Genomic DNA, 22,193 nt, shown 5'->3' on the forward strand with positions numbered 1-22,193 from the left:
CAGTGAGATGAATTAATATATCTTGTAGGATGACATTTGGAAAGTTACTGCATTTCTATAATTTCAATACATACAGGAGGTCTGACAAAGCTATAGGAGTTACTTAAGCATATAGAATCCATATTATATTTTAACTTTTTACTGGGGGGGGGGTGATATGCTCCCATTGCCCTTATAATCTGATTTTCTGACGCTCCTGTGGATATCTTCCCATCCTCCAATTAATATAAACTCTTCCCTGCTAGCTGCTGACATGGATGGGCTCAGAATGTGATCCTGTCATAATGTGGTGGTTAAGAGGAAGAGACAGGGTATTTTCTCAATTTTGAGTGACTGGTACTAGTTCTGTCATTCATCAAGCCAGTGCCTGTGGCAAGAATGAAATGATGGTCTCTTAGGGTCTCCATCTTACTACTAAGAGAGCATACTGTCCTCCATGATCCCTTCCAGCTGAAAGGGAATCAGACACACTTCATTCCAGCTAAACAGATGGCACATTGACGCATACATACCTCCTAATAAAGCCACATAAGAGAATATTGTTTATATAGATTTAAAGGGATCCTATATTTCCAATGACTACTGTTGGTGGTGTTCTTGCAAGGTAATCTATCCCTCAGCAGCCACTAGAAGAGAGATGGTCATCAGCTACTGAGCCGTACCCATCACTTTTCCAACCAGCCTTCTTTGTTTCTTTAGTTATGTGGTTTACTGGGAAAATGGTCTCTTTACCAGTAGACCTTTTTCCTTTGCAAAGATGGCATCACTTTTTCTCTTCAGAAAAAATGTTGTCTTCCATCAGTCTAAATATTTAATGGCAAGGATGGTGAACTAATTCTGGAGTATCACTTTCTTCTTCAATATTCTTGATAGGTTCAAAGCAATGTCTTCTATAATCAGCATATATGTGAAAAATGTTGCTTGACCTTTGAATTGAGTTCTATAGCATCTTCTTGGACTGAAGGTTTGTACAATAAAATGACTAGAAACTTTGTGAAACAAAACAGATGATCTGATTAGATGTATTATTTTCTTTGGATGTACACTTGGCTTTGTTATTATTTCTGCAGTTTGGTAGAACTTTACAAAAGATGGTAGGGTTGTTTTTATCTTTCCCTTAGATTTAGTAATCTCTTCTACTGTACATTCTGAAAACATCTCAAATATTGTTGAACTTAGAAGGACCAAAGCACGCTGACAAAAGACAAACTACTGGGACAATAAAATCAGAATTGTGTGCAAATGTCCTTTTACAAGTTGCATGTCTCTTCAGAGCTTCCTACTTAAGATACTGAAACTAAACTAGATGAAGCACAAAGACTGAATTATAAGTGAAACTATATTATGCTGACACTAAACATAGACACTATAATGACAAATGTGTAATACTTACATGAGTGAAACGTAACAGTTACAAGCCACGTCCTCAATCTCTTTCTTCTTAAATACACAAAAGTACATTGGAGACATCTTCTTAGCAGTACAAAACTAAATGCCCCTCATCTTTAGGGCAAATGCATTAGAAGTATTACAGATGCTTACACATGTACAGACTCCATTTGCATCCTAATGGACATAGGCAATATAGCCATAGTTACAGTACGGTTTCCATTGTTTTTTTTTTTTTTTTTTTTTTTTGTTCTTTTTCTCACTTTTTTTCTTTCTGACAGTTTTCTCAGTGCCCTACATACTTTGCTATGTCTACCAGCACTCTAAATCAACCCCCCCCCCATCCAATGCTCAAATTTGAAATGGGGCCAGAGAGGATCTTAAAGATGCCCTGAGGGGATCATTGATGTTTCCACTTCAAGCTGTGCTTTTTATTTATTTTTATGACCTATCCCTGTTTCACCACCTCCCTTTACAAATCTCATAGTTGTCTGTGAGGCGCAGGTGTGCAATGAAGATTTGCAGCATAGTACCGCCTCCTTCTGCAGCAGCTCAGTCATGTTTCCACCCTTTCCCTCCTTTGGACCATGCTTAGCAGTGTGATATCCCCAGCCTCAACCAGGGATTTTCATAGGAGACACCCACAGAACCACCCTCCCACCCAGGAATGGTATCACCTATCCCTCCCTGATGTTCCTTCAGTCACCCGAGCTGCTAATCGAACCCGGGACAGCTGGGCTGTAGTTAACACTTTTTTCCTCTATGCCACTGAGGCAACATAAGTACTCTTTCCACTGTTCACGGACAACATTTATTAGCAGTGATGAACCTTCAGAACTGGACAATTTAGCTTGTTTTGCAGTTAAGCTAGTGCCTTGACATTACAGAAAGCTATGTTGCTATTTTATTAATATTTTATTACATTTTGACCTGTAACCTTTCTGTTCTTTGCTTACTTTTTTAAGTATTTTTACTCCTTGGCAGAGTCAAAGTCCATGCTATCAGTGATCTAACCAAGTTAATAAATGTATTTAAATAAATAACATTTCTTTGAAAGAAAAACACTCTTTATTGGAACACAATGCCTCTAATATTCTGATGAAATTTTGAAAACTTCTATGGCATATAAAAAGCCAAAATTAAGTCATAGCGATACGTGTAGCTGTTAAAAATAAGTGCCACTGTGCTTTTCTGCCATAACAGTGACTGTATACCTACCATGACTTTATGCACATTATTTTATGAAACTAATCAAATTATCCAGAATTTAAAATAGGAATTAACCAAAATAAAGTAAACACCAGGACTCAAAAAGCCAGCAATAGCCATTTGTACTTTTGCATAAGATGCTAACCCCCCTTGACCCCCAAAACAAAAAACTCAACTCTGCTCTGAGGTTATACACTATGTAAAAAATATTGAGGTATGAAAAAAAATATTTCAACTGCACCAACATTTTCTGACCATGCATTAATATTACAAACACAGGAGTGTGATGTCACAGCCCCATAATATGATGGCACAGAGGAATAAGTTTACCATAATCCATATCATTCAGTCTTCTGAATATTTTGGTATTTAATGTCCAAAATATTGTGATTCTTTTTTAAGTACTGTTGTTCAAAACCCGTCATAGGGTCCTGATTTGCATACATTTATATTTTCATGGATTCAGTGCCTTCAAGAAGGCTAAACATGTTTACACTTTCAGATATCAGTACTGGACTATTTCTACCACTGATGTGGTTATCTTAAAAAGTGAAATTATAATAGCAAATATGGTATTTTGACAGGCCAAATCAAGTAATTTATTTTAAATAGTATTATGTAAAATACTGCAATGCAATACACTGTAAATAGAGTTAGGTTTGAACTCTGAATTTCCATATCTCTGAAGAAAAATGGGGAGCATTTTTAAGCATGCAAAAAAGGCTTGCATCAAGTCTTGAGTCATATTCTGACACTATGCAAAATCTGACAAAAAGAGTTCCAAGTAGCGACAACAATCCAAAAACTCAACCAATAACTACTATGGATATCACAAACTCGCTGGAACCACAAAATGATATATAAACTGTTTAATAAATTAGGTTTAGCGCTTTCATCTAGAAAACTAGACTTCATCAGAACATCAAGCAAATAAAAAATCCATTTAAATACATTCTTAGTACCAATGACAATCACGTATTCAGTCACAACCCACTTTCTATTATCATCACTTCCTCTTCAAACATAGTACAAAGTTAAAATATATTAATACAATAAAATGAAAATCCCTCCTACATATTAAATATATATCCCAACTATAAACCTACATGTAGTAACCAGCACATGTTATTTTCCATTGCTATATGAAACTAAATTTTATAATTAAAAAAAATTAAAAAAAACTTTTGTATAACAAATTCCACCTATTCAAAACAACCTATATCCTAACTTCTAGGATAGGTTTAATAGATATATAATCATTAATTCCTGGCTTAACCGTAGCATTTAAAGTTATTTGCCATTTCACCTCTCTCTCACTTAATAAAGCCTTCAGGTTTCCACCCCTAGGATTGGGATGCAATACCTCCAGTAAGGCAAATCTAAACATTTGGCATCCTGGGCTATCCCTAATATGTCTAAATAGGGCATTGCTAACATCACCCTTTCGAATAGCATAAAAATGATCATATATCCTATCCCTCAGTTGTCGACCAGTTTTTCCTACGTAGAATGCAGGACAATTATCACATAAAGCAAAATAAATAACATTCTTAGTTTGACAGTTGCCTTTCATGAAGTATAACCTGTTCTTGTTCTTATTATTAACTTGTACAGTAGGTTCTTCAAAAATGGCAAAACAATAATGACATCGCCCGCATTTAATAGTTCCCGTTTTATTATGCTGATTGTATAAATTTCGTGTATATAATTTATTTTTCAAATTCTGTCCTATCTTATTAAAGAACTTGGGTTGTTTCCCTACCTGCTCATAAATCATAGAATCACTTTTTAAAATGCTCCAATTCTGCAAAATAATACTTTTAACTGCAGAAATGTTGGTATTATAAGGTAAAATGCAAGCCCTGTTAAATTCTTCTACAGTATTGACTTGATCCGTCAATACATCACTGTTTGTCTCCAGACCCAACAAATGCTTGTATTGTTTACCCCATTCACTTGTGACATATGTCACCACATCATCCACCACCTCACTGGGATGTCCTCTTTCTTTAAACATAGAACCTATGTATTCCAACTGCCTTACCATATCCGTATAGTCAGAAGTCATCCGGGCCACCCTAATGCACTGACCTTTTACTATATTTTTCTTCAAATAATATGGATGACAACTATTGTATTGTAAATAAGAATTACTGAAGGTCTCCTTTCTGAAAATCTGAGATTTAAACCCATAAGAAGTAGGAGTAATGAGATTATCTAAATAAGAGAGCTCCTTTACACTGGTGTGATACGTAAATCGGAGAAATGTGCTGGTGGTATGCAAATAATCGACAAAACTCTGTACTCCTTCTGCATTCCCATCCCAAATAATAAAAACATCATCCAAAAATCGAAAATAACATTGGATATGTTGCATCCATACACTATTAAATATAAATTCATTCTCCCAATCTAATAAAACTAGATAGGCATATATAGGTGCACTGGCTGCACCCATCGCGACTCCTTTATTCTGTTTATAATACTCCCCTACAAAGTAAATGAAATTGTAGTCAAGTACGATGCTCATAAATTCGCTAATGAGTTTAAATTTCTCCCAGTCTAACTGGGTGCACTTTCTAATACAATTCACAAACCTATCCATGCCTTCCTCCCTGGGGATACAAAAAATAAATTGACTACATCTATAGTAACTAAAACCTGTTGGTCCTTCCACAAGGAAGGTTTTAGTCGACTAAGAAAATCCCAGGAGTCTTTAATAATATGTCCAACATTCTGGTAAATAGGTTTTAATCAACTGTCCACAAGCTTTCCAAAGGGGAAGGTTTTAGATTTATTACCAGATATAATGGGTTTGTAGGGAGGATTCACTATGTCTTTATGTATCTTGGGGATACCCATAATGGTAGCCAACAAGGGATGTTCTACTTTCAGAAACCTATATAAGTTGTCATCTATTCTGTCTTCTATCAGAAGTTCCTCCAATAAAGCATCAATATGCTGGTAAGCTATATTTACCTCATTAATGGAGGAAACTTCATAGGTGTCTGTATCCTGAAGGATATTGTGAATAGCATTTAAATAATCTGTTGTATCTACCAATGCCACACCCCCGCCCTTATCAGGCTGTAGAATTTTAACATCCATATTTAAACTTAAACTTCGTAACAAGTCTTGTTCTTTTTTACTATAATTAAATTTTGCCCCAGTCTGCTTAATTCTAGAAAGTTCATATAATTCATCAATAACTACTTTCTCAAAACTGGCCAATAATGGGTGCAATGGAGGATTAAAAGTGCTATTTTTCCTCAACTGCCCATCTGGTCTCTTGAGATTTGTACTTTTTAAAAAAAATGCTGAGGTTTAACTTACGAACAAATAACTTGAACTCTACAATACAATCCATTACATTGACTTTATGATTAGGAACAAATTTAATTCCCTTTTCAAACAAGTCAAAAAAAAAATCTTGTATTTCCAAAGTAGTATAATTATAAATATAGAAATCACCCCTACCATATTGTACTGCATTGTATTTAACTACGTTAGAATTATCTAAAACAGTTACCTTTGACCCTTGTTGGGCCTGTGTTGTGTGTAATGAGAATTCCAACGGTCTCCTCTCCTCTTCCCTACATATTCCCATTCCGTTTCTTCCCCTAAAAAATTTGTAAATCACCGTGTGAAACCCGCGCATCCCTCTCAGAATGAATGCGTTTCCCAAAGGATCCAGCAGGAGCATTCTTTAATTCATATGCCTTATCCCAGTTATACACCTTCCCTTCCTTATATTGCTGCATATCCCTACGTAACTTAGCACATTTCCTATTAAAAATCCTATTATTGTTGTTTTTTTGCAAACTGATATTGTTTGTCATACAAATCCACTCCTCACACAATAAGTCCTGTGTAATACGAACATTAAGTTCATCGACCTCCTTCATAAGCTTGCATAATTTCCCATCATTACATTTAAGAATAAATTTCATAAATGTGATGCCAAAATTATCAAACATTTCATTACATTCCTGTAATACATCACCACACATTTCAATCCCCATGGGTTTTTTAAAAAACCTAAGCCCCATGAGTACAATATGCAAGGCAATACACTGATTTAAATAAGCGTTATCTAACTGAATGCTTTTAATGGCATTTAATTTTTTGCCAAAAAGATTAATCATGTCCTTAAGTGTTCCATCATTAAGTCCACTATTATTCACATTACACTGTATCCTATTGTCGCGAAAGTCAAAATCTTGAACATTGGCAAGAAATGTCTCAAGCCCACCACACTTAGAATCAGTCTTGCCCACACTAGGTTTATTAGTTGTAGCAACGGAAACAGATTCGGAAACTGTACCTTTAATGCCGTTATGAACGGCTACAGAATATGTCTGCTTAGGTACCGTCCTCTTTGGAATCGCCCCCAAACTACATCTCCTGTCCTCCGTATGGTTACTGTCATTCACTGCTGTAATGCTATCCTGTTCCTGTTGACCAGCAACGATACAATGAGAGGTTCCAAGATTGATGCTTGGTGTACCACCAAAATCTCCTTGTACACGCCTAACTCCAGGCAGTACCTCACTGCTCGAGAGATTGCGTAAGTGGGCAGAACACGCTCTATCTCCATTCTGAAGTGAGATTGGTTGACTGAACAGTTCAATCAGTCTGGTAACTTCCCCTTTTAGAATAGTCATTTCGGACTGAAGCTTATGAATCTCATCCCTTCGGATGGGTGAAAAAATGGAGGGTAATTCATCCAGCGAGTTCATGAGTAAGCAACTAAATGACAAAAAGAGTTCCAAGTAGCGACAACAATCCAAAAACTCAACCAATAACTACTATGGATATCACAAACTCGCTGGAACCATGAAATTATATATAAACTGTTTAATAAATTAGGTTTAGCGCTTTCATCTAGAAAACTGGACTTCATCAGAACATCAAGCAAATAAAAAAATCCATTTAAATATATTCTTAGTACCAATGACAATCACGTATTCAGTCACAACCCACTTTCTATTATCATCACTTCCTCTTCAAACATAGTACAAAGTTAAAATATATTAATACAATAAAATGAAAATCCCTCCTACATATTAAACATATATCCCAACTATAAACCTACATGTAGTAACCAGCACATGTTATTTTCCATTGCTATATGAAACTAAATTTTATAATTAAAAAAATTATTTTAAAAAATCTTTTGTATAAAAAATTCCACCAATTCAAAACAACCTATATCCTAACTTCTAGGATAGGTTTAATAGATATATAATCATTAATTCCTGGCTTAACCGTAGCATTTAAAGTTATTTGCCATTTCACCTCTCTCTCACTTAATAAAGCCTTCAGGTTTCCACCCCTAGGATTGGGATGTAATACCTCCAGTAAGGCAAATCAAAACATTTGACATCTTGGGCTATCCCTAATATGTCTAAATAGGGCATTGTTAACATCACCCTTTCGAATGCAACTGTGCAAAATCTATTTGCTGTAATACATTCCGTATTTCAAAGTTTATTCTATAGCTGCAACAGGCCATACAGTTTAAAGCAGCTTGTAACAAATAACGTGCAATGGTGTCATAATGTGAACTCCAAAATGTTAGAATAACGTGTGTCACTAAGCAAACAGAACAAAAAATCCAGAGTGCCTGATAGCTGAATATGTAAACCTAATGCTGCAATCACTGCAGCATGTATTGACCCCATGATAAAAGGCTCATGAATTTGCCCCAATTTGAGAAGTCCCATATACAGTCTCACTGTACACATTTGTCCCTTTTCTGACATTTTCAAAATATGCTATTAGAATCACATTGAGACCATATCTTAAGAGTCATAGGGAATAATTTATGGGTCAGCATGTATAAAAGGATCGTATTGGTTCTAACTGTAACTCAGAGAAATTAAGTAAATATAAAGTAAATAAAATTACTTATGTACAGAATAATAGATGGACAACTATTTATAAGGAGAATTAGTTTCTGTTTTGTTTGCTACCTTTAAGGGTAGTCTCGACTGAATAAACTAGAGTTATGATGTATGAATATGCTCGATTTGGAGGGGCTGGTAAGCGCTTAAAAAGGGTGTCAACAACTTTTAAGTATGTCTATGCAAAGGAGCATATGGCTAGGCCTGTTATGGTCCCTGTGATTACTTGTCTAGTACTGTTTCTATGCTCATATGTCATAGGTTCATAGGTAGCTACTAGGCTATTGGCCCTAAGGCCTATATAAGCCTAGCCAAACGGTACCCTGGCTTTTGCCACCCAAGAAAATTATTTTCCTGTGCCCCTGTCAAGCAGAGCCACAGAGGTGATTCCCCGGGGTGAATTTCCTATCTCCCATCCAATCATCAAGATTTTTCTTGAAGAGTGCAAATGAGGAACTTTGTTTGATATAGATAGGTAGTTTGTTCCAGAGTATGGGAAGTCTCTGGGACAGGAATCTATCCCTCCAGCATGTTCTGTTTATTGTGATGACAAGGTTTAGGTTCCTAGAGCATGTAGTTCGGAGGGATTGGGATTTCTTTAAGTGGAGCATGTCCAACAGCTCTGGGTTTGACATAGCTTTGTATGTTAGGCAGAGATCGCCTCCGAGTAGGTGATATGCGACAGAGTAAAGCTGGAGTTTTTTGAGACAGTCTGCATAGGGCATCTGTTTGAGGCTGGTAATCCCCTTTGTGAGGTATTTCTGCGGCCTTTCTAGTTGTTATAGATGTCTTGTGAGGTACAAACCAAAAGGGGCGTTGTACTCTATAATGAGTGATGAGTAGAGGAGAACAATGACCTCTTTTTTCCTGGATGAGAAACCTTTTGTGATGAGTTGTGCTATGTAGAAGGATTTCCTGACTACTGTGGTGATGTGATTATCAAAGGAGAGACTACTGTCCACCTGTGTCCCAAAGTCTCTTATCACACTTTTGGTGTTAAGTAGACTACCGCATATGTGGTAGTTCATGGGTACAAAGTTTTTACCAAAAGGGATGACAATGCACTTTTTGGCATTGAGCTTGAGGCCATGGCTTTAACACCAGGCATCTGTCTCAGCAAGACCCTTTTGTAGGATGTCCACATCATTAGGAGTTTTGATTATGTCTCCTAGTTTGCAGTCATCTGTGAACTTTGTTAGCCAAAGACCTTCTGTGTTAGCCTGTACTTCAGAGAAGTAGATACCAAACAGGAGAGGACCTAGGACTGAACAGTAATGCCAAAGTGGCCTTGAGAACACAGCTGGAATAAAAATCAATGCGATAAGTAAACAGGGTTGTTAAGAAACTGATCAGTTTCAGGCTGATTAAACTAAACACTTGCTTGATTATAAGGAGTAGCTACATATGATTGGAGCTGTCCCTTGCATTCTGTATTTATAGCACATACAAAACACTCTAGAACCAATGGCTAAAACACACCCCAGAAGGCAGCTGTCAGTGTACTTTATAACACAGAGGATTATGTTTGGGTCTGCAACCATAATCAACATATTATGTGCTCAAAACATGGATCTCAAGAAATTCAGTTCAAGAGCAAAGTGAAGCAGAGCTCCAAAGATGAATCTGGACAGCTGTGCCAAGGGCACATAACAACTGAGTTATAATCAGAGGCACAAACATGATTATTTGCAGTACATAAGGTTTTAGTTGCCGTGACACACTAATATATGCATAGAAAAATAGTGTAAGAACTGCAAAGTGTTTTACAGTTTTAAAAGCTGTAAACACAGTGCTGCTTAACAGAGTAGACAGAAACAAAGCAAACTATACTTTGATCCTGTAAAATGCTGAAATACGCTCCATGCTGCCACACGCACACACACACACACACACACACACACACACACACACACACACACACACACACCCACCACACACACACACACACACACACACACACACATCTGTCAGTTTAATACAGTATTTAAATCTCACTGTTATTCTGTGATGGTTTCCATTTATGGACTAGCATGACACTAGTGTTTAAGAGTGCTGAAAGGTGCATAACAAGGTTGTCTTTCCAGATTGTAAGTGCAATTATGTCACTCCATGCACTGCATCATTTTTTGTGAAAATAACTCATTGAATCTGCATTTCATTGAACAGGTTAAATACAGTTTTCAGACATTAGTTTTGTAGGGGGAAAGCCCGTTGACTGCTGCACCCATCTACTCAGATATCACAACTTTAAAGTCACAAAGCCCTGAGCAGAATGAAAACCTCATTTTTCCTAACATTACAATCTTAGAGTTGAGTTGCAGTATTTAAGTCTGAGGGTTATGAGTTGCAAACCCTTATATGGCTGATGTAGGGTGATCTGCCCATATACAAAAATACCTGCAGTTTACATGCTTTAATTTAGTGATTCAGGAGTTATTTTCATTGAGTTGTGCTTTAACTAGATGTGATTCTTCTAAATGATGTGGAACAAAGATGAACATACATTTTTCAGTGTGTGTATTCACAAGAAGCTTTGGCATCAGCATCAAATGGGGTGGTTATAAAGTAATTATGAAAACAAAATGTATTATATAAACACCCAGAAAGCTCTTATCCTGAACTGTCTACTGCATACAATACAGTTCAGTCTATATCCAGCACTATGTTTTCACTTTCCTTTATTAGCAATCATTACAGATTATAGAACTGTAAAACCAAGTATCATTTCTTACTGAATGCAGGAAAAAATCACTTCAAAGGATCACCTGTACCAAATCTAAGCACAAGCCTTCTTGTTGACAGAAAGGAAAGATAGGCAGATGTCATATTTTAAATAAATACAAACAAAACTACTGCAAAAATGTCTAGCTTAGTGTAAACAAGGCCCAAGAATGCTGATAGAAACAAGTTTTCTACAAAGTATCATCTAATATCATGGAAGGAAGGTTCAACGAGGAAACCAAGACATACTGACGTTAGTAAACCAAGACATACTGACGTTAGTAAACCAAGACATACTGACGTTAGTATTAGCAGGCAGAAATGTATCACAGGAGATGGTATTCCGTAAAATGGAAGACAGGTTAAGATAAAAATCAGAATGGCACTTGGGAAGAGTCTCATTGAGAAGACTGAGAAAGAACTAGAAGAAACACACAAGATTTAACTGAAAAGCGTGAAAGCATAAAACACTGAAGCTAAAAAGCATGAACAGAGGAAATGCTTGAATGCATACCATCCTATAAGAACCTGTTATCCATGTAAACAAAGCAACATATTTTTAGTATCTGACACGTCCAAGTACTGACCTAGCTCAACAACTATGAACTGAATTATTTCCCTATGTGAAATGGAAAAGCTATGCAGAAACAAAAAATATATTATTTTGTGTATTACAGTATATTAGCTTTGAGGCTTGATTAAAGCTTGAATATTAAATTGGCATCAGTTGTGATCATAAATATGCATATTACTGGTAAGCGTGTACATACATCATGAAGTCATGTAATCTACAGGCATAACAAACGTAACATACTGCTGTATAAATCAGCTAATGACAGAATATAAAAGAGTGCATCTACAAAACAGAATTATGGACTTTTGTTCAGTAAACTTAGTTAAACTATAATATCCATGCACACCAGACTAGTCATAAGGCTATCACCTGCCGTCTTGCTTATGAGGTTATATTTTTTTTATCTGTGATGGTCAAAGTAAAAGCAGAAGTTCAGACAACTGAGAGATGAAGTTCTCACTACTAAATTTATTACTACTGAACAACATTTATAGTTATTAATAAACATTAATATGCAACCAACACAAGAGCTTATAATAAAAACAGGGTCACACTCTGAAGATGATGAAAAGGATTTGAGTTTAGTGTGGCATGTCAGAAATGAATGGGCAATACAGAATAAAGATCTGAAAGTATGTTGAATGGAGAAATGAAACCATATAGTCACTACAAGAATGTTTTAAACTAAAAGCTAAAAAAAAAATAACTTATCTACTAAATTTCATTAATTTAAACACCGTTTATAAAAGGAAATACTGAAGTGCAGAGTACAGCCAGCACTTAGGAGTACAGGTATGACAAAATGGAAGAAATTAAAAATACTGTGTTTTAATATTGCAAGCAAAATTAAATTATAATGCTATCATGTACAAAAGGGATTATTCAGTACAAGCATTAGTTACTCTGGAATGACTCTAAACTGTAGCCCACAGAACATAACAAGGCACAGAATAAAATGTCTTGTTTTTGTAAAAGGAGCAAAGTAATAAAACATTTAGATTTATTCATTATAAGAAAAAGCAATTAGAAAGGAGCATATTACTACAAGTCAAACAAGTATATTCACATCTGAAATCAGAAAAAAAGTGAATTGGAAGTTTTTTTTTTTCTCATGGGCATCAGGGCCCAAAAACAAATGCTGCCAAACAGGTTAAAAACCTTCTTATGGTCATGTAAGCAATGGCTATGAAAACCAGAACTGGCTATTGTTAATTAGTCTATTTTCTAAATTAATGCACTTAAGCTATAGAATATGCACCCTCTTTAATTAAGCTGGACAAAATGGAATTCATTTACTTACAGGCCAAAAAGAGAACCATTTGCAATATTGATTTCATTATATTAATCCTTCAGCTTCATGAATAGATGGCAACAGAAAAATAAAATAAAGATTCCACTTAAAGATGAATTAATGTTTGACTGCTGACTGTTTAATGTGACAAAGGCTGTCAGCTTGCGTGCTTTGTTCACAGCCAAAGAGGATATTGTGGTACACTAACTAACTGCTGAAAATGTATAGTTTGCATTTAAAGGGCTAGTGACTACTCTGTAACTTAGCTCATGCATCAAAATGAAAGTGTTAGGAAAGAATGACTCAGATTTCATAGAAAACAAATTTGCTTAAAATGTTTAAATTCAATACTCTGTCAAACATGTTAAGTGTATGGATAATCCAATAGAATTATGACACTCTGATGGACTGTTCTGAACACTGCGGTCATCATATTTTCTTAAAATTTTCTACCTTCCCCAGCATTTGATTCATTCTCTTTTGAACTGTGGACTGTCCTCAGCTGAATCACATCATACAACACAGCAGCATTGTCCTTCACTAATGCTCCATATCTGTAAAAAACAAAAAAAAATCTCCTTTAACTTCTTTAATCCCCTTTTTCACCCATGTTAATATATTAAAGAAACATATGTAACTTCATCTCTCACCAAATTTACGATTTTTCTCCCAAATAAATAATTCTGCTTTTGCAACTGTATTACCTTAAGAGTCCTGACTTTCCATTTTACCAATCCTTTGCAATTACTGAAGTTCTGAAACATAGCTGGCTTGTATCCCCGTGCAGGGCTGCACACACATAAATCAAAATGTTTAAAGTTTTATTGCCATTTGTCTAACCTAACATGACTCAGCATTTTTACTTGCTTCATGGAAAACTTGACTGTCCCGTAAATATCTTTGCTTCTGAAGGGAGGCGTCTGAATTGCACATCCCTGACTGCAAGAACTGCAAGCTAATGGTCCTTTGTCATTCCTGTATGCTCTACTCTTTATCCATCAGACATTTTCAAAAGCCCATAATGTTTCCAACAGCCATTCTTAAAATGAAAGCTAAGCCATCCACTGCTTATCTGCCTGTGATTTTGCCAGTGACATCTCAAGTAACCTATTTCCTTACCACGACATGCACAATAGCAGTGCCCAAGGTTTTAGCCATGATTTTTTAATTCTGCACCAACTTCCCCTAAATGTCCAAACTGCTGCCCATCCACCCATCACTCCCAGCCCCTGGGCAAATAATGTTTTGAACAGAATATCTTTTCAGAACTGAAAACTCCTGAAATGAAAGGCTTAAAAAAATAGCCAGCCAGGTGTTCTCAAAATAAAAACGCCATTTAATAAACTCTAGAACTTAATATAAAACTAGATACATATGCTACATATTTTTAACATTTAAATTCTATCACAATATACTTCAAAAAGGGTGCAAACACAACCAGAGAAATTAAATCATATGTCAGTGCTGCTTATGCTGTTTATACTTATCTTGAAATAGAAACAAGGCAACCATGTTTACTGACAACAGACCATGGCTGGGATTCACAAACATTTGTCACAACTGCACTGTGAAGTTGCACATATGCTGCACTCCATAGTGTGCTAAGACTAATCATGCATGCAATAACAGAGATGGATCATAGTCAAATGGGGCCTTAAGCAGGGATCAGGGCTCACCCCGAGTAGCCAGGACCCCCTCCCCCCACAGCCATTCCTGTGCCCTTTCACTTGGCCATCTCTTCCCAATTACAATAAATACTGTTCAAGCCTGTCAGAGTGCATACCATTGTCTTCTTTACTTCTGCAATGCTTACAGATATTTGGATTTAATTTAAAACTGTTATTTCAGAGTTTATAGCTCAAATACCGATGGCCATTTAAACAAAACAATACAGTCTCACAATGAAAACAGACTAACATGAGCAAAATAAACATCTCTGCCCTTGAAACTCATTCTGTGAAACTGCAATGAAACCCACATTCACAGAAAATGTATCTGGACAGTTGCAGATTAAGTGTACCTTTAGGCTGTTTTGAAACCATGGGCCCTCCTGTACACATTTTTAGGACAATGCATAAATGCATTATTCTTTAATTACCTGTGCTGATTATGGCAAATTATATTCTTTGCTTAATACAGTACCCCTTGTTAGCATGTGTTTTACATTTGCAGCTTTTCAACATATTTCCAGTAAGCAGTTAAACAAGACATATGATTCAGTGATGACAAAACTACCCATTTCCAAACATTTCAACCATAAAAGGCTACTCATGTTTGTTTGTCTTTCGGCTTTTCCCGGTAAGGGGTCGCCACAGTGGGGTCTGCTAATGATTGGCAGCAGATTTTTACGAAACGCCGAGGTGCCAGCTCGACGCCCAACCTTCAACAAAGGCACGCCCATTTACACACACATGTCTTTCGAATGCTACCCAACCATGGGGAGGACATGCAGACTCCACACAGAAAGCACTCCCAAGCCACGCCGAGAATCGAACGGGAGAACCTTTTGCTGTTAGGTAAAAACGCTACCGCCATAGCACCGCGGCATCCATAAAAGGCTACTCATACTACTGTTATTACAATCCACCTATAATAGTCAATATGCACAATCTCTACAGAAGTAAAAGTCATCTGAATAATTCCACATTAAATATAACTGTAACTAATGTACCCTTCCATACAACACTAATGTTGAAATTATTATGTCCAAACTGTACCTCAACCCTCACAAATCTATCAATATTATTTGTACTTATCTTCCCCCAGGCAATAATTCTGCCATATTAGAAGACCTACTAAACTGGTTCTCACTTAATCTCCTTCAAGAAACAATACTTTTAGGCGACTTTAATATTGACTGGAACTTATGCAAACAAACTAATCCATCTACCCTTATTAACTTGCATGGCTTCCATCAAAACATAAACTCCCCAACTAGAACAAACAAAGTTAATAATAAAGAAACCATACTTGACTGGATCTTAACTAATAGTCCCCAACAAAAATACTCTACAGGAATCCTCCCAGATGACCTCAGCGACCACTCTCTAACATATATTATTAGGCATAAAACACATCTAGCCATACCTCCCCTAATTCAATTATCTCGTAACAAAAACATTTTGACACCAATCGGTTTCAAAATGAACTAAGGCTAGTCAACTGGTCGCCTCTTAAAACTCTCCCAATAGATGAAGCTGTTAACCACTTTAATAATACTTTTCTTACTATTCTTGATCATCATGCCCCCTTGCGTTCTATACGCATGAAATGTAAGACAGCTCAATGGCTTACAAGCAACACTAGACAACTAATCCGTAGTAAGAACAAAGCCTGGACCAAATGGCTAACCACTAAAAACTCTTTAGATCATCTTACCTTTAAACAAAAAAGAAATATGACAAAGCTAGCTATCTTAGAAGATAAAAAGAGCTTTTATACCCAACTACAGCAATCCTCCCACCTCCAACCACAGAAATTTTGGAAATCTATTAACACACTACTTTCCCCTGGCAAAGTTGCAACACCTAATCCACTAGGCTCCAACCCAGACTCCCCCTTACAAACAGCAAATGCATTCAATACTTTCTTTACTTCAGCAATACTTAAACTAGCTAACCAACTAAGCCCTGACACCTCTACACTAGCTAACCCAAGCTGCACTCCTCCACCATTTCAACTCGAACCCATACCTACCTCCTTTATTCTTTACATACATCAAAAACTTAAACCTTCAACCCCCTCAGCTGACAAATTACCAGCTGAATACCTCCAGCTAGGTGCAAAAGCAATAGCCTACCCTGTCTCTATACTAATTAACAGGACCTTAACAGAAAGTACTATACCTTCAGTCTGGAAAATCTCTTACATCATCCCTCTTTTCAAAGGGGGTGACTCGTTGGAGTATTCCAACTATCGCCCCATAGCACTGCTATCGCCTATTGCAAAAATAATGGAGAAATGCATCCACAAACAGTTGCTTAATCACCTTCTAAGCAATAATCTCCTTGCTAGTTGCCAACATGGCTTTCATCCATTCCATAGCACCACCACAGCCTTATTATTCTTTATTGACTCCATTAACAAAAACCACAATAATAATATTCTTTCTTCTGCATTTTTCGTAGACCTGTCAAAAGCCTTTGACATGGTTAATCACCAACTCCTCTTACATCATTTAAAATCTCTCTCTCTTGACAATCTTGCCTTAAATTGGTTTACGTCCTATCTTCATAATCGGAAACAAGCTGTTTTATGGGACAACCATCTTTCTGAACTTCTCCCTACCACTATAGGGGTCCCTCAGGGCTCCATCCTCTGCTTTTTTTCATTTTTATTAACGACCTGTATCTTGCCACCCCTCTTACTACTTGTATTCAATATGCTGATGACACCACCATTATTTGCTCTGCCACCAACCTAGCTGACCTCCACTCCCTTACCCAAAAAACTTTTACCACTATAGAGAAATGGTTCTCTAATCACTGTCTCCTCCTCAACCCTAAGAAAACCAAGCTCCTCAGCTTTGCACCCACACACCTGTCTCCCTCTATTAACTTCACACTTACTTCTAACAATGGCACCCTTATCACTCCAGACCAAACAACCAAACTCTTGGGTATTACTATTGACAACCTACTAAAATTTGACTTTCATATTAACTCTATCATAAAAACAACTAACAGAAAACTAGGTTCTCTCTACAGAATCAAATCTTTCCTAACTCCTGAAGCTAGAACTACCATAGCTAGAACCCATTTAATCTCTACCCTATTATATGCTTCCCCCATATACACTAATCTTTCAAAATATAACCTCAATAAACTTACAGCAGCCTACAACAACATTGCCAGATTTGCTACTGCCTCTCCATATAAAACACATCATTGCCTGAATCTCCTAAAACTAGGGTGGCTGGAGTTACCCCACCTAATCCAATACTATCAACTTACAATTGCCCACAAAGCCCTTCATCACCCTGAGAATATTCCCATGCTCTCCACCCTAATAAAACCCTATAACAACCTGAAAAACCTACGCTCCTCTAATAAAATACTGATTCAAACTTCTCTATCAAAGAACGCTGCGGGCGACTCCACATTCTCCAACTCAGTTGGCAAAATATGGAATAAACTTCCTCAAGACCTTACAGACCTAACTTCAATTCCACTATTTAAAACTAAACTGAAACACTTCCTAACTAACCACTGGATATGCTCTTGCATTAACCCTAGCTGACCTTTTTACTTCCTCCCTTCTCCTGCCTCCTCTCCTCTTTATCTCAACTCTATTATTTCACACTTTCCATTTCTATTGGGTAACTATCTCTCCCTACTAAAATTGACCTTACTTTAATTTCTATTGTTAAACTTATGAATAATACAAGGATTTCTGTTACATACTATCTTTACCTGAACTTACTTACCTGATATTGTCTTTGTCTGAAAACCGCTTCCTGATCATCCTGTAATTGTGGCTGAATTGCTTTGCTTAGTATTGTAAATTCTTGTATTTTTTACTTGTCATGTAGTAGATAGCGGAGCTTTTCTCCCCGGGCCTCCACTGAAAATGGACATGTATCCAGTTGGACTAGCCCGGTTAACAAATGTAAAATAAATAAAATAAAAAGGTTGCTGTTGGCAAACAGTATTTCAGTGCTTTTAGTCAAATTCAGTGTCTGCTGCCCTTGAATAATAAATTGCCTATGTTACATTAAGAAATGGACTGTGTGCCAGCAACCAATCTACCTAGTGTGGGAAGAGAACCCATAGCCTTCTGCACTAAAAGGCAAGTATGCTACCTGTTACACCACTGACACTGAATAACATAACTATGAAACTCTAAGACTGACATTGACAGACTTTAATTCTCAGTAATTTACAAAACAAACAAAAATAAATAAATAAATAAATAAAATTAAAGGAGAACCAGAAGATGGTGTGGAGGTTTAAGGCACTTGCTTGCCAATAATTAAGATCAGAGTCTGAACAAAGTCACTTATATAGACAGTTCCTCTGACTGGAGCATTTTACACACACACACACACACACACACACACACACACACACACACACACACACACACACACACACACACACACACACACACACACACACACACACACACACACACACACACACACACACCTTCTACTGATAACTCGGATGTTGATCTGTATCTCTGCAAGCCATTACCATTGTTTTTTTAAAGGAATTTGCTGTGTTCTGTAGTGATGGAAGTTGCACTCCTCCAAATCTGTTACACACCTGGATGTCTTAAATTTCCCAAAGTTCTTACTGGAGAAGGTTTCTGAGGCTTGCTGTATGGTGATGGAAGTTGGAGTGCTGTGTCTCCTGCAAGGTCCTAATGCTGATGCTGTGTGTAGATGGAAGTCTGTGTGCTGTGTCTCCCATAAGGTTCTAATGCTGGTGCTGTGTGGTGAATGAAGTCAGGATGCTGTGTCTCCCGCAAGGTTCTAATGCTAGTTCTGTGTGGTGACAGAAGTCTAGGTGCTGTGTCTCCCACAAGTTCCTGATGCTGATGCTGTGTGGTGATGGAAGTCTGTGTGCTGTGTTTCCCACAAGGTTCTAATGTTGGTGCTGTGTGGTGACGGAAGTCAGGGTGCTGTGTCTGCCACAAGGTTCTAATGCTAGTAATGTGTGGTGACGGAAGTCAGGGTGCTGTGTTTCCCACAAGGCTCTAATGCTGGTGCTGTGTGGTGATGGAAGTCTGTGTGCTGTGTCTCCCACAAGGTTCTAATGTTGTTGTGTGGTGACGGAAGTCAGGGTGCTGTGTCTCCCATGAGGTTCTAATGTTAGTGCTGTGTGGTGACAGAAGTCAGGGTGCTGTGTCTTCTGCAAGGCAATAAGTCTGGTTTTACTTTTTTATTTAAAGGAGATTTCAGCCCCCCACACCCCACCCCACAGACAGCATGGGCCCTACACAACTGCCTAGGCTGCGTAGTGCTGGATCCAGCTCTGTGAGGAACAGTGAGCTGTCAAGTAACCTTTACAGTTCTGTTGTATTATATCAAGCAGAACTCCAATCACACTATACTACTGAGCAGCACAGAGTACTTATTACTCAGGGGAGCAGAGAAACATGAACTACTCAGAGACAGCAGGTGCATGGAAGTATTTCTGGTACCTCAGATATTATAGTGCATAGCAAGTTTAAATAACATGTGATAGAAGCCATGGTCTGAGCACCACATTAGTGTGACCCACTCCTAAGGCTGCTACTGCACAGCACAGCACAACTGCTCAAAGTAGAGTGGAAAGGTTCATCAAAGGCATGTAGGAGAATGTTAGGGAGGGTGCTAGACATAAATGAGATGGTTAACAGATTGCATCAAGCTTTTCCCAGTTCTAGTCCTTCTAACATCAGCAATGAAGTGTTTTCATTTTCTCAAGAAAATACCATTGTTTCAGGTAGCTCAGATACCAGGTATCAGCAGCGGCTCATTACGTTTTTGGGGCACAATGGACCTAATCCATTTTCCCATGTGTCCTGTGGTGGGGGTGATCATACTGCAAGTGGGTCCAGTACTCCTGTTTTAATTCATTGTAAAAACATGCTTTATCAACTGGAAAAGAAACTACTTGCCTTCAAATCTCTTGAATTAGAAAAGTTTTATCTGAATCAGTGTTGTAACAAACAGATAAAACCGCTCGGTTTACGAGTATACGGATTTTCCAACGGTATTGGTTATTCAGATAAGCTGTATGTATCTGTGCAGTTTATAACCAGGCTGGATTACAAGTTTTTAAGTTGTTAATTCAGTGGAATAGTGCTAAAATGAACAGGTTGAAAGAAGAAATATGTTCAATTAATGCCCAAATTGTTTGTCATCCATCATTTTGGTTGTTTAGACAAATGCACGAAGGCATTCAAGCCAAAACTCAAAGACATGTTGCCACTGTTATACATAAGAAAAAGAAATGATTGGAGAGAGAACAGTGAGCGTATAGTAGTAAACAAGCTTATATTATTAAAGGTACTGCCCAGACATCAGTAAGGAACGATGCAGAAGTTCAACCCGTCTTTCCTAGAGATAGATTGTTGTAATAGCTAGAGTCTTTTGGTGAACTAATTCATAGTACTGGTGACTTAGAACAACAAACTGAGATGGAAATCATTGGCAACAGTGAGTTTGGTAGTTTCACCAATGATGAGGTAATGAACCTTGATTCTTTTCCTAACCTACCCCAAGCCCCTCTTTCCCCCAATAGTCAGAACCCAGTGGGTTTTGGGCCGATGGGGGCCAATAGGTCCAGCTGAGGAAACAGATGGGGCAGAAGAAGGAATAGGTGATCTTAGAATGGAAAGTGTACAATCTAATTTCACAAACATTAACTGAAGGTGAGCTGTCAGTTTTATCAAAAGGATTTAGTTTTTTTCCTGACATGTAAAGCTCATTTAACTAATGCTTTGATTGACTTCAAGCTGTTTGTTAGAAAATTTAAAGCTTATTTTTGATGATATTCATGTTCCAGTTAAGAAAGGTTCTATTAAAAAACCCAGTGTGGTTAACTCCCCACTAGTTAATACCTTAAATGTATTTTCCAAGATGTGTGAAACTGAATTGTATGCACTTTTTCACCATTCCCAAGGTAAGGTTTGTACTAAAAACAAATATTTCAGTTTTACTGCTAATGACCAACAAGCTCTCAAAAATGATGTAGTCATTCAAACCTAGGGTTTATGAAAGCAGACAAATAATTCAGTGTTGTTATTAAGGACAATGCTGATTATATTACTGCTTTGACTAAGTTCCTGTCAGATGAAAAAAAGTTGCATCGAAGTGTCTAACAATGCAGCAAGATGCATTTTTCATAATGTTGATTTAGCATTACTTGATTTAGTATACCAACTTTCGATTGATGTAGAACTAATTGAATTTTTACAAGTTGAGCAGCCTGAGTTGGGTAAAATATTTGGAATTCCAAATATTCCTAAACAAGTTGAGATTTTACCCTTCAAGCCAATAGTGTCAGCTCCTAGTAACCAAACAGTCAGAAGTACAGCCTACTTAGATTCTGTGTCAAATCCTGTAATGCAAAGTAGCTTACATTATTGAAAAGATTCCTGGCTGTTTTTGGAT

The 22,193-nt window shown here is 37.2% G+C and overlaps 1 protein-coding gene across 1 annotated transcript in view; it reads right to left on the bottom strand.

Moving 5' to 3' along the window:
* The window catches only part of ITGAE (integrin subunit alpha E), a 1,198,231-nt gene extending 1,184,970 nt beyond the window's left edge, over positions 1-13,261 (bottom strand). Inside the window, exon 1 of the mRNA XM_044054873.1 lies at positions 13,100-13,261. Coding sequence (XP_043910808.1) covers positions 13,100-13,136 — 37 coding nt within the window. The 5' untranslated portion in view covers positions 13,137-13,261. The remainder of the gene's footprint in view (positions 1-13,099) is intronic.
* Between the last annotated feature and the right edge of the window lie 8,932 nt (positions 13,262-22,193).

Source organism: Protopterus annectens, chromosome 13.part0, assembly GCF_019279795.1.
Source record: "Protopterus annectens isolate FY-2018-M chromosome 13.part0, PAN1.0, whole genome shotgun sequence".
NCBI classification, from domain to species: domain Eukaryota; kingdom Metazoa; phylum Chordata; order Ceratodontiformes; family Protopteridae; genus Protopterus; species Protopterus annectens.